The 12,709-nt window shown below is 37.9% G+C and overlaps 1 protein-coding gene across 1 annotated transcript; it reads right to left on the reverse strand.

Annotated features, from left to right (window-relative positions):
- Positions 1-321: 321 nt before the first annotated feature.
- On the reverse strand, positions 322-8,127 carry CENPW (centromere protein W). The gene is made up of 3 exons (XM_046677283.1): positions 7,881-8,127; positions 3,084-3,197; positions 322-446 (listed from the first exon to the last, which is right to left on the reverse strand). The coding sequence occupies exons 1-3, from the start codon at positions 8,004-8,006 to the stop codon at positions 420-422; spliced, it is 267 nt and encodes an 88-aa protein (XP_046533239.1). The 5' UTR covers positions 8,007-8,127; the 3' UTR covers positions 322-419.
- Between the last annotated feature and the right edge of the window lie 4,582 nt (positions 8,128-12,709).

Raw genomic sequence — 12,709 nt, forward strand, 5'->3', positions numbered from 1 at the left:
ACCTAGATTTGACTGTACATTGTCTTTCTTCAGACTAAATTGATTCCATAGTTAATTGTGTCTAAATCTAAATACCTATAAACTGAATTCTGAGAAATACATTTCTTCAAGCTACTTCGTATAGTAAGATTTCATTTTTGATATGTAAAACATCTACAATACCAACAAAATAGAAGTAAAATGAACTGAGGCCATTTAAAATGAACAAAACATAATTCCTCAAAAAAAAACAACAGGCTGTGTAGTCCTATGTGTTCACCTGAGATATTTCAATATCAATAAAAAATATACAAATACACACATCCCTCAATTAGCCAATACTTTAATAATATACAATATTAACTGATATGTAAAAATCACAATCTGTTACCACTTAAAATAATACATTGTATAATTTTCAAAAATGTGGTCTTTGACTTCTAACCTCTGCTCTTCTTTAGAATTACCTGTGGGGGTGAAAAATGAAGATTAATATTATACCTATGGCAAATATAACATAATTCCTCAACAAAAAGTTAAACAGTCATATATGTATAATATGCAAGCCTGAATTTATAAAACTGCATTTGGACAGCAATTTGGACTGTGGCTGATGGTCTAGCAGTTTGGTCTGGGAAATGGATCATAGAAAGCTTGATTGAAATTTCACCTTTTGTAGGATAGAACACGATACTCAAATTTCCTGGGGAATCTTTTGCCTTGTAAGTGATCTTAGACTTCTTTAAATAATCTACTTCTCTCAGAGAACGTGAAACATCCCTAGATTCTCAAAATTTGGTTTTGTAAGTCACTTCTAGACGTTAATTTCAATTGTAAGCCAAAAGCATCCATATTAATGGTTCTAAACTTGAGGTTTGCAGATAGTTTAGAAATCCAGGGAGCTAAAACCTGTTCCAAAACTCAAAAATCCTATTATAAATCAGGCATTTAACAACTATAAAGCAATACAAAGCCACTGCAACATCACATATCTTATATTTGGGCTGGAATTATACCAATTTAGAGATCAACACTAGTCAGTCATCTTATACTGAAATGCTTGTTAGACAGACAATTTTCAAAACATACACCCCATGAGAGAAATAAAACAAAATGAGACCTTTAGTTGTAGAAGACATGAAGCATTAGACCAGAATAGATCCAAAATTTTTTTTAAAACTTATGGTAAGTACACCTTTAATATTTTAATAAAAACAAACAAACGCTAAATTTAAAATACACACATTCACTCTTCAAGCTCTTAAGTTTTGCTTTATTGTTAGTGGCGTGGAGTTGATTCTGACTCCTAGGAGCATGTGTGCAGTAGAGCAAACTCCACACAGTCCTATTTTATTTTTGGAGGAAGATTAGCCCTGACCTAACATCTGCTGCCAATCCTCCTCTTTTTGCTGAGGAAGACTGGCCCCTGAGCTAACATCCGTGCCCATCTTCCTCTACTTTATATGTGGGACGCCTGGCACAGCATGGCTTGACAAATAGTGCATAGGTCCACAGCCAGGATCCGAACCAGTGACCCCAGGCCACCGAGGCAGAACATGCGAACTTAACCGCTGCACCACCAGGCCGGCCCCTCTGCACAGTCCTTTTTGTGCCATCCTCTCACTTTCCGGGGCTATATCAGACAGTGCTCCATTGCTGTTCATAGGGTTTTCATGGCCAACTTTTATTTTCTGAAACTGGGTGGCCAGGTCCTTCTTCCCAGTCTGTCTTAGTCTGGAAGTTCCACTGAAACCTGTCCACCATGGGTGACCTTGCTGGTTATTTGAAATACCAGTGGCATATCTTTCAGCATCACAGCACCAAGCAGCCACCACAGTATGACAACCGAAAAGATGGGTAGTATGGTTCCCTCACTGGGAGAGTGCCAAAATCTTAACCATTAGACTACCAGGGCTGGCTAAGCTTTGATTTACCATAGAAAAATACTTATATTGACTTTAATAGTCTAGAAACTTGTTGGAATGTTTACAATTCTAAGAGAATTTAAAGCCCCTAAAAAAATGCTAGGGCATGCACATTTCTAGGCTTCCACAGAGGCCACCAAATAGGTCTATGCCCTAGGCCAGTACTCCCCTATTCTACAAGATGTTAGTATAGGTACTACAAAACAAAGTACTATGTACTCAAATGAACTTATAAAATGCTGACTATATACTCTAATTTACAAAATGATAAGCGAAACAATTCAACAAATTTCTTTACTGCTATATTTTTCATAACCTTTCATAACTTTATATAACTATAGTTATATAAAGATGTTAGCATTGTAGGAAGCTGGATAAAAGGTACATGGGAACTCTTTACACTATTTTGCACCTCTGTGAGTCCACGATTATTTCCAAATAAAAAAAACATTAAACAAAAAAGTCTCTAAAGAGGTAGACTGTCAAAAATAAGTCTCTCTCCCACATCATCCTCTAGTCAACCATGGTTGCCAGTTTCTTGTACATTCTTATAGAAACAAGCTCTATATATACAATAACATTGTGACTATTGAAGGAGGTTTTTTATGTTAGGTTATATAAACTTATCCGAACCGAGAAGCTTTTCATGGTGGGATATCTGTTAACATCAAGCAGAAATAATGATCCCAAGAACATATTTGGGAAAAACTTTGCCCTAACATCATATTCTTACATTATATAGAAATACCAGTAAAAAGCAATCTCTGCTTCTGTAAGACATTTGATGCATAAGTTACTCAAAACCAAATTAGAAAAACAAATAATTAGGTAATCAGGAAAACTTCAATCAATCAATTTTAAACTTGATTTTGATAAATTCCAAGGTCACAAACCTTCTCAACTATATATAGCCTAGTACAAATTGTACAGATCAGCAGCCAAACATTCATTTTCCCCTAAATAGTGATAAAGGAGTGGCCATGAATTCTTCCATAAGAAATCCTTAATATACACATAGAGAAAGAAAATCTAACTCCATAATTAAAATCCATTAACATGGAAAACCAAGCATCAACTCATTCAATAAAGCTGAATAAGGAATCTATATCAGGCAGATGATGAACCAGGTGATATTTTTTTAAGCTAATCTTTGCTCAAGAAAAGAAATTCAGATTTTACCTTTGCTGCAGCCAGTACATGCTCCTTTTTAATGATTCCACATTTATTCTCACAAGCATTTGTCCTGGACTCTTCTGCTAATCGATGAACAAAGAGTAAACAGTTCAGATGCATCTTTAAGAGAAAATTTGAAAGGATTTTTAAACTCAAAACACTAAAGCTTTGAAATAACGACTTTTAAAAAAAGATCCCAAAATTTAATGTTGTACTATTTACTATTGTGAACAAGTCAATTAACTTTTATTTAAAGTAACACAGAATTCAGTTTAATATAGGTCCATCTTAGATTCTACACAAAAGAGACTTCATTATTACAATCCATGAAACAAGGCTATGTAATAAGGCTGACCAAAGGCCACAGACAGTAACATTACTGTAAAGCATCATTATATCAAAACTTATGTAGGACTCTGTTAAGTAACAAATATTTCTGCTTCCGATTCCAAATAAGTTAAATTTATAACATAATTTAAAATTTCCCAGAATTCTCTAATAGGGAATTCTCTATTTTTGCCACTTCTTATGATTCTACAATTATTTCAAAGTAAAAATGTAAAGCAAAAAAGTCTACAAAAGGGCAGACTTTCATGAATAAGTCTCTCTTCCACATCATCCCCCAGTCAACCACAGTTGCCAGTTTCTTGCATATTCTTAAAGAAACAAACTCTATATCCAAGCAAAACGTATATTCATCATTTAACCTCACTATGTAAGTGTGTACAATAACATTTTGCTAAATATTTTACTCAAAATTCACTATCCAACCAAAAAGTACAACTCAAATCTACGTGCACATACCTTGAAAACAGTTAAACTAGAGCACAAAAATCCAAGAAAGAAAGAACGCAAAGTAGGCTGCAGTCTTATCTCAATTCACCCTCTAGGATCACTTCTAGTGATCTTTTACTCAAATTATTGATACCATTTTCCCATCCTTTGCTTCTGCCAGGTGCCTGTGGGCACTACCAAGTTAGGTCCAATCAGATAGTATCTTCGACATATAATTTCTTTGGTTATTTACATAACAGTACACACTCTTTGCAGTTAGCAGAACAATTAATACACAATACTTAATATTCACTATCTTGTGTACTGCACACAACTACTCCCCCACAGTTTGCTAAATGCTAAATAACTAGATAATATAAGTTTTAAATTATTTAGATTATGCAGAAATCTTCAGCAGATTGTTATAGATTTTTAAGAATGCTTTAGTGATATTTGAGGGAAAATAAGAGTTTGGGAATTTAAATTTCATAAGATAAAGAAACTAAGGGAGGAAATATTCTTTTGTACTTTTTTTTTTTAAGAATGTCATAGTTACTTGAAGATTTTATTTTTTTCCTTTTTCTTCCCAAAGCCCCCCGCTACATAGTTGTATATTCTTCGTTGTGGTTCCTTCTAGTTGTGGCATGTGGGACGCTGCCTCAGCGTGGTTTGATGAGCAGTGCCATGTCCGCGCACAGGATTCGAACCAATGGCCGCCTGCAGCGGAGCGCACAAACTTGACCACTCGGCCAAGGGCCCAGCCCCTCTTTTGTACTTTTTTGATGCACTGTCTTTAATTCTCCCAAGAACTCTGAAGTAAAGCACCACTTCTGATTCTTTACGTTATAGCATGTCATTCCACTTTTTTTTAAACTGCCAGTGATATCCCATTTCCTTTTGCAGCAAAAACGTTCCATAACATGGCACGATTTCCTCTGCTAATCTGTATTTTCTACTTTTAAAGGCAAATAGCTTCCACATGCCCTCAAGATAAATTCCAAATTCCTTAATACTAAACCCTACTTGTGTAGGCTTTTCCAGTTTCATCCCTCACGTTTCTGAGCTTCCAGTAGTATACTAGATCTGTTGAACTTCTTTCAGTATTTAAATACAACCTCGCCTACAGGCATCCTACTGGTTTGTAGACTTCTCCAAAAAGCCCAACGCCCCCCAGGATGTAAGGTTATGTAGATCCATGTCACCTTGAACTTCCTATCACTGCACACACTACATACATTATGCAACAATTTCTCACCTGTGTTCCTCAATGTACCATAAGGACAAGAACTATGTCTGTCTTCCCCAAAATTGCACCCCTAGTAACCTTAGCCATGGCCCAATATGTAATAATAAGCCATTCCATCAAGAATTTACTTTGGGGAAAAAAAATGAGCTTGCTTGAAGGGTAAATCAAAGGATAATTTTAAAAGAAATACATTTCTTGACAGTCTCAGTTAACCAAAAGACTGGGCCAGCCTGACTTCCTCCTTCCTTCATCACAGCACTTTTGAGTTTTACATAAATCATAAGAACCCAGATATTTGCACAGCACTCCTCAGTGACAAATCTAAAAACTAGCAGAGCCACGAGAAAGCTGAAGAATTTATTCAGATTAACAGATGTACTCACCAGGACTGCCTTTTATAAGGCATAAAATAAAGGAACAACAAAAAGCCCGTGCAGAAGAACTAACTAGAAATAACACAAGGAACTTATGAGTAAAATGTTAGATAAAACAATCAATCCACATAGACAGTACTTACCATGAATTCTCAACATTAATTGTTCATTCAGAATGTTCAAGGTAGTATGCTAAACTCTAGGAATATAAAAAGCCCCCAATTCAAAGTTCCCGGTCCAGTGAGAGAACCAAACCCATCAAGAAATTAAAGACAAATGTGTGACAATGGATGACAGAAGAAGATAAGATTGATCCTTTCTAAGAAGATTAAGGAAGGCTTCACCAAGGAGGTGCATTTGAACTGGATTTTGAAAGAACTGGAGTTTGCCAAGTGGGGGTAGAGTGAGGACATCTTCAGGCAGAAGAAATAGCATATACAAAAGACAACATAAAAGTAGATTAGTTTTGTGATGAAGATAATGGAAGATGCAAAAGGAGAGATGTATGGTTCCTTCCCTTCAAAAACCCGCATAGCATCCTGGGAGACAACACTGACAAAGGAAACTCTTAGAGAACAGTGTCAGAGTCCCAGTAGCTAAATTGTATGATGTACACTCTTACTGCTATCAAAATTCAGAAAAGAGAGATTAGAACAGACTGATCTTCCACCTTAACTGTAAAAAAGTTTATGAATGATGTGGGACACCTGCTGGGTAAGATTATGAAATGTCAATGGCAAGCAGAAAATCATAAACAAAGAAACCAGGGTGATGGATGGCCTACACAAGACAGTGAAGGAAAACTAATGGGAGCCAACGATAAGCATAAGACCCAGGAATAGATGGTGGCTAAAAGAACTTTCTTTCCCCTACCACTGCAACTTCTTGGAATTTCACCTGCCCTTTTTTCCCAAACCGCCTGGATCCCACTCCACAAGAGAACCCACTTGTCCATGGGTCACTTTGGAGTAGGCAAGTGTGGATGTGGGAGGAATGTGACTACTTGACAAATTTCTGCCAAACAATCTGCACCAGCTGGTAGTCTCCCACATATTCTTGAACAGGTACATTTCCTCCCCCTCCATTCAGAACCCCAGCACCAGTGAAAACTCCAGAATAAATTACCTAAAAATGTTTTGCAATCAATTTCACTTTAACCCAGCTCACCTGTACCACCTTTATCATCACCTGGGGGTGGGCAGGTGGCATACAAAAGAGTATATATTAGTATATATCGTCTTTTCTTACAGCCTCTAAGAAAGGAACAGAAAAAGGAGGGCAGGAGGGCTACTTTTCCAGGGGGAAAAAAAGTTGTTTTGGCTTCAGAAACCAAAGGAAGGAAAAGAGAAGACAATTTCATGGCAGCCTAGAAAAAGAGAAATCCTGCCAAGTTGGCAACAGATAGGGAGACAATAGAGAACTTGGGGAGGCTGTAGAGAAAAAGAGGTGGAAAAAAACCAAAGTAGCTTAAGAACAGATGGAATGATGCATTCTGAAGACATTCTCCATGTCACGTGCTCTTGTTATCCACAATTCTTTACCTCGATCTCCTGGAAATTAGGTGCCCACTTATAACAGCTACTTTACTCAAAGAGCTCTTGTGACAAACCACAGGAGTTCCCTCCTATGGTTTAAACCTAGGGAAACAGAGTGCATTCTGCTAGAGGGATATATGTTCCAGGCATTCAACACAAAAACTCTGAATTTATTTCAAGACAACTATTACAGAGTGGTTTGGTTGTGACTATTTATTAGGTGAGCATTATGCTGCAGGCATGAAGAGTCAGATAAACAAGTTTTAGTGGTTTGACTTGAAAACTGATTATGTGTTCTATTTGTCTAGGAAAACGAATTCACAGACAAGAGCATAGTACTTACATATAAGCTTTTGGATGAGGGTTCTTTAGTAAATTAGCTAAAATAGAGGAAATAGGGCAATACGTTTGGTTAACAATGTAAAAAGAGGGGGAAGGGAGCAAGGCAAGGAGGGAGGCACTTAAAAGGCGCTTCAGTAATGCCTTTTACAATAGTTAAAAACGACCCAGCCTGAATTGCAAAATCTATTTTTAAAAGACTAGCTCTCATACCTTTCGTAAGTACACTACGCCAATACCAGACTGTGCTCGTGAACAGCGATATTTAAAAGCTATAAGCAGGAAATGAATGTTAGTTTTCTCCTTAAGTTGATATGGCTAATAGCCTCCCGTAAAAAGGTCCGGATATCTACATCCCAGAGGGCCCCAGCACGACAAAGCGTCAGGAATACGAAGTGACGTGCCAGGCTGGGTCAAACGCCTTAAACGGAGGCCTGAAAGAGCTAGATTGGCTGGAGCGGCGAAATCAAGCTGAGGTTTACTTCCGCTACCTCCCCCTGCCCCTCTCCCAACCCAAGAAGGGACAGAATCTCACCAGTAAGTCGCCACTTGTCTCTAGACGAAGGTGAGGCTTCTGTCGCTTGAAGACGCGCTTTAGAAAGCCGCGGGGGGCCTTCCGCTTTATGTGCTTCCTCTGGGAAACTGTGGTCGAGAGCACCATCTTCTCCTCAGGCACCAGCCGCCCCAGCTTCCGAGGTCCTCCCAGCACCTCCCAGAAGCTCACACCTGCGGTGACAGCGAGAACCACCGGACCGCGTCGACGCTTCTACAGTCTCACAACTCCGGCGCGGACTTTTGAATCCGCCGCCAATGGTGCGCTCCAGGCGCTCGGTAGTGACGTCAGCCGGCGCAGGCCCCGCCCCCGGAGGCGCCCGGCTGTTTGTGGAAAATACTCTCGGCGGGCGTCCCGTAACGTCAATTAAAGGGCCAGGCTTTCTTTAATCGTCTTTTATGCCCACTCTATGGAGCTGTTTCACCTATGTTTCGTAGAGATGTTGGGACATTGTGAGAAATGTTGGGAAATTGTAGAAAATGTTCGTACACGTACTCTCCAAGATGTCACTCTATACTAAGCCTAATACCAACGGACTAAAAAGTAGATGAATACAAAGAAGTTTGTGATGTTTTATCAAGATTCCTGAAGAACCAGTGCCTTCCTAGCAAGGCATGATTTTCTGACATTAACAGCCAACACTTTACACTTTTATGTAATTTCATTTGATCTTACCTGAGGTCTTTTCATGTTTCTAGCTTTTCTTTACAAATGCTGCTCCCTTTAATCTTAAGGCCCCTTCACTTAACCTTGCAATAACTTCACGTGTAGTTTAAATGCTATCTTATTGAAACCTTTGCTACTTCTTCAAGCAATTAACTTTTCTATCTTCTATGCTACTTTCCACGTTGTACTTAAACTCCATCCTGCGTCGGACGAAGCACCACCCCCTAGGTTTCCAGATTCAGTCTGGATGAGACTTGAGAATTTGCGTTTCTGTCAAGTATTCAAGCCATGTTGGCACTTCTAGTCTGAGGACTACTGTGAGATCACTGTAGTTTTCATTGTAATTACCTCTAATACTATCCCTGTAGTAATTATCGTGATTTCAATATCCACACAGATGAACCTTCCACTATCTGGCCTCCTATTTCCAAGACCTCATCTCTGCCAATGATCTCATCTTTCCCCTATGAGCCACTCAGCCCTGTGGCCAAACACTAGGCCTTGTCATTACCAAATACGATACCCTTCCCTATTCTCAATTCAATTGTCTCACTCTTCAACCTCATCTCTGATCTTTTGAACTCACTCCCCTCAGTATCCCAACTCCAGCAATACTTTAGATGCAAGTGGGATCACTGTCCTCCCTGTTCTGTCCCTACCATGCCCCCAACCCTACACTAGTCTTTATCTGCCCTCCTGCAGTCCATTGTGCATCATTATAATATTCCCTTGTATTTCTCCTCAGTTCTCCAGCCATGTCTTTTCCCCTCATACTCACCTGACAAAACCCCAACCTTGCTTAAGTTAAAATCTCCATCCTTTCTATGCTGGCATCTGTGCATTGATATTGGCTTAAGAAAAACATACCAACAGGTCTGTGTCTGGTCTCAATTTAAATTCATGACCATTCAAGTAGGATGTAAGCACTACCTGCAGTCTTGCTATTTCCTAAATCCTCTCATTCACCCTCTTCCTCAAACCTTCCTATACTCCCTACCCGATCCTTACCCTCAGTTGATGACGTTGCTTCACTAACAAAATAGAGGCACCTCGTAGAAACTTTCCAAATGCACCCACAACCACATCTACCCACCAGTCTCCCCCTGCTCCCGTGGATGAACCTCTCTCTAAAACAACCACTCCATTCAACCACTCCATTTATGCCCTGGGTCCCAGTCCCCTCCCTTTCTTAAGGATATTCTCTTGCAATTCTCTCCTCTTCTGCTTCATAAGTTTTCCTTCTTTGCTGAATTTTTTTCATCTGCATATACACATGCTGTAATATTTCCAGCCTTTTAAAAACCCTTTCTTGATCCTATGTTCAGCTATTGTACTTTCACAGAAAAACTAGAAAGGAATGGCTACATTTGTCTCCAGTTCCTTTCCTCTCATTCTCCCTTGAAGCCACTGCAATCAGACTTTTGTACCTATTTCTCCACCAAAATTGTTTTGGTCAACGTGATCAATAACATAACACTTTTAAATCCAATGGTCAATTCTCAGGCTTCAGTTTATTTCACTAACCAGGAATATCTGTTGGGTATTATGATTCTTTCTCCCAAGAAATATTTTCTTTTAATTGGGTGCTATTCTCTTTTTGTTTTCAGTCTTCTTTTCTGGTTCCTCCTTGTATCCTTTATCTCTAAATCCTGGAATACCTCGGGACTCAGTCCTCAGATTTCTTCTCTTCTCTATCTATACTCTCTTCCTATTTGGTCTCTTCCAGTATTATGACTCTAAATACCAAATTTACAGCTTATTCTCTTCCCTAATCAAACATGTATATCCAATTCTCCACTGGACTGGAATTTTAAAAGTCATCTTAAATTTGACACATCCAAAATTAGCTCTTGACACACCCTATACCCCAAACCTGTTCCTCCTACCATCTTCCCTATCATAGCTGATGGCACTTCCATCTTTCCAATTACTCAAGTGAAAATCTTGGCATCAGCCGTAGCTCCTCTCTTTCTCTCACCCAGCGTTCAATCTTTCAGCAAATTCTGCCAGCTCTACTTGCAGTACCAGATCACTTTTAGCCAAGCCACCATCATCTCTCACTTGGATTATTGCAACACCAACACTTCAGGTCTCTGCTCAGACAAGTATCAGAGAAACTCCACACATGTATACACGTATACACCTAGAAACACACATTTATGTGCACACAAACATACACAGATCCAGTCATGCACAGAAGCTGACATATCTTCCAGTTCTGTGTTCAGTAACATTATGTTGGTAGCTAGAAACTGGTCATGGTAGAAGTATTTATACCATGGGAGTTGGCAAATGCTACAAATCAGGTGTTTTTGGTTTTTTTCTAGAAAGCAAGCTGTTAAACATTTACCGACATAACACTGCACATATCCCTACTCACCCGAACATCTTAATCCTTTCTGTGGTTTATTTTTCTCTATAGCACTTTTCACTATCTAATATTTGCTTCTTCATAGAGAAAAATGTTATTGTAGCTTTATTTATAATAGAAATAATTAGAGACAACATTCATTAAGAGGGGAATGAAAATACATATTGTCATTATTTATTAGTTTCCTATTGTTACCGCAACAAATTACCACAAACTTAATGACTTAAAACAAATTTATCATCCTACGGTTCTGAAGGTCAGAAGTCCTAAAGTTAATGTGTCAGCAGTGCTGCCTTCCTTCTGGAAGTCCGAGGGAAGAATTTGTTTCCTTACCTCTCCCAGCTTATAGAGGCCACTTCCTTCTTTGGCTCAGTGCCCCTTCCTCCATCTTCAAAGTGCATCCATCTACCTTCTGTTTGGATCAGCACATCTCCTTTTTCTGACCCTTGTTATTACACTGGACCTCCCCAGATAATCCAGGATAATCTTCCCATCTCAAGATCCTTAATTTAATCACATCTGCAAAGTCACTTTTGCCATATAAGGCAGCATTTTCCAATTCTGAAGATTAAGACATAAACATCTTTGGGGGGCTATTCTACTGCCTACTGCAGGCTCTCTTCCTGGACTTGATTCTAGAGTATAGCTGTTCAATAAAGCTTTCTTCAGTGATGGATATGTTCTATATCTGCTCTGTCCCATACAGTAGCAACACGTGGCTGTAGAGCATTTGAAATATAGCTAGTGTGACTAACAATATTAATTTTATTTAAGTGTAATTAATTTACATTTACATTTAATAGGCACATGTCACTAGTGGCTACCATATCAGACAGTGTAGTTATAGCAAACTAAAAGATAATTCTAACAAATAATTCTCTACACTGGTTTTGGAGGTAGATGAAAGCCAGGAATCAGAATTCAAAGGGCTTTCAATTTATCTGCATTTTCATACTTTTTACAATGAGAATTTTATCTTTGTTTTCAAATTTTTTACGTATTTAAAAGAAAATTTAAGTAGAGTATGAGGGTAATAATTTTATTTATCCCTGTAATGAAGCATATCCCTACACATTGTCTTATTTGATCTTAATGAAACTGTGATAGTGTAGGGCTGGTATGGATATTAGGTCCATGTAACACCAAGTGGGAGAAAAATACCTGTATATCAAGTTAGATATAATATGATCCTAAGAATATTGAAAAATATGTATGTACCTTCACACACACACACAACACTGGGAAGAAATATACCAAAATATGAACATAGTTTTTAGATAATGGGAATGTGGATGATTTTGTTTATTATTTTAAATGTCCAATTTTCTATAATAAACATACTTAAAAAAGAAATGGTGAGATATTTCATATTTTAGCTAATTGATGTTGCATATAGTTTAAAATGTTTACTGAATAAATTTCATTAAAATATTTCTTTAAGAAAATTATTTACATTTGAAAAACAAAAAATTAATTGACAGTACTTTCTGATGTTTGACATAATCTTGGAAAATAATTTGATTTTGTTTTTCATAAATGGTACTAATGCACACATATGGAATATGTTACTAGGTAATGTATTCCCATGAATTAACATTTTTGGATCATTTTAACTGAAACGAATGGTTTAGAAGATTGTTTTTGACTTGTGCTTTTGTGCTCATTAGCAAAACATTACAAAAAGTGTTAATAGTAATTAACACTGTTTTGGTAGAATCTTATAGTTGCCAAAAGTTTTTGACACATTGTTTTGTTAGATCCTTGAAAAACTTAT

Source organism: Equus quagga, chromosome 11 (assembly GCF_021613505.1).
Source record: "Equus quagga isolate Etosha38 chromosome 11, UCLA_HA_Equagga_1.0, whole genome shotgun sequence".
Taxonomy (NCBI): Eukaryota; Metazoa; Chordata; class Mammalia; order Perissodactyla; family Equidae; genus Equus; species Equus quagga.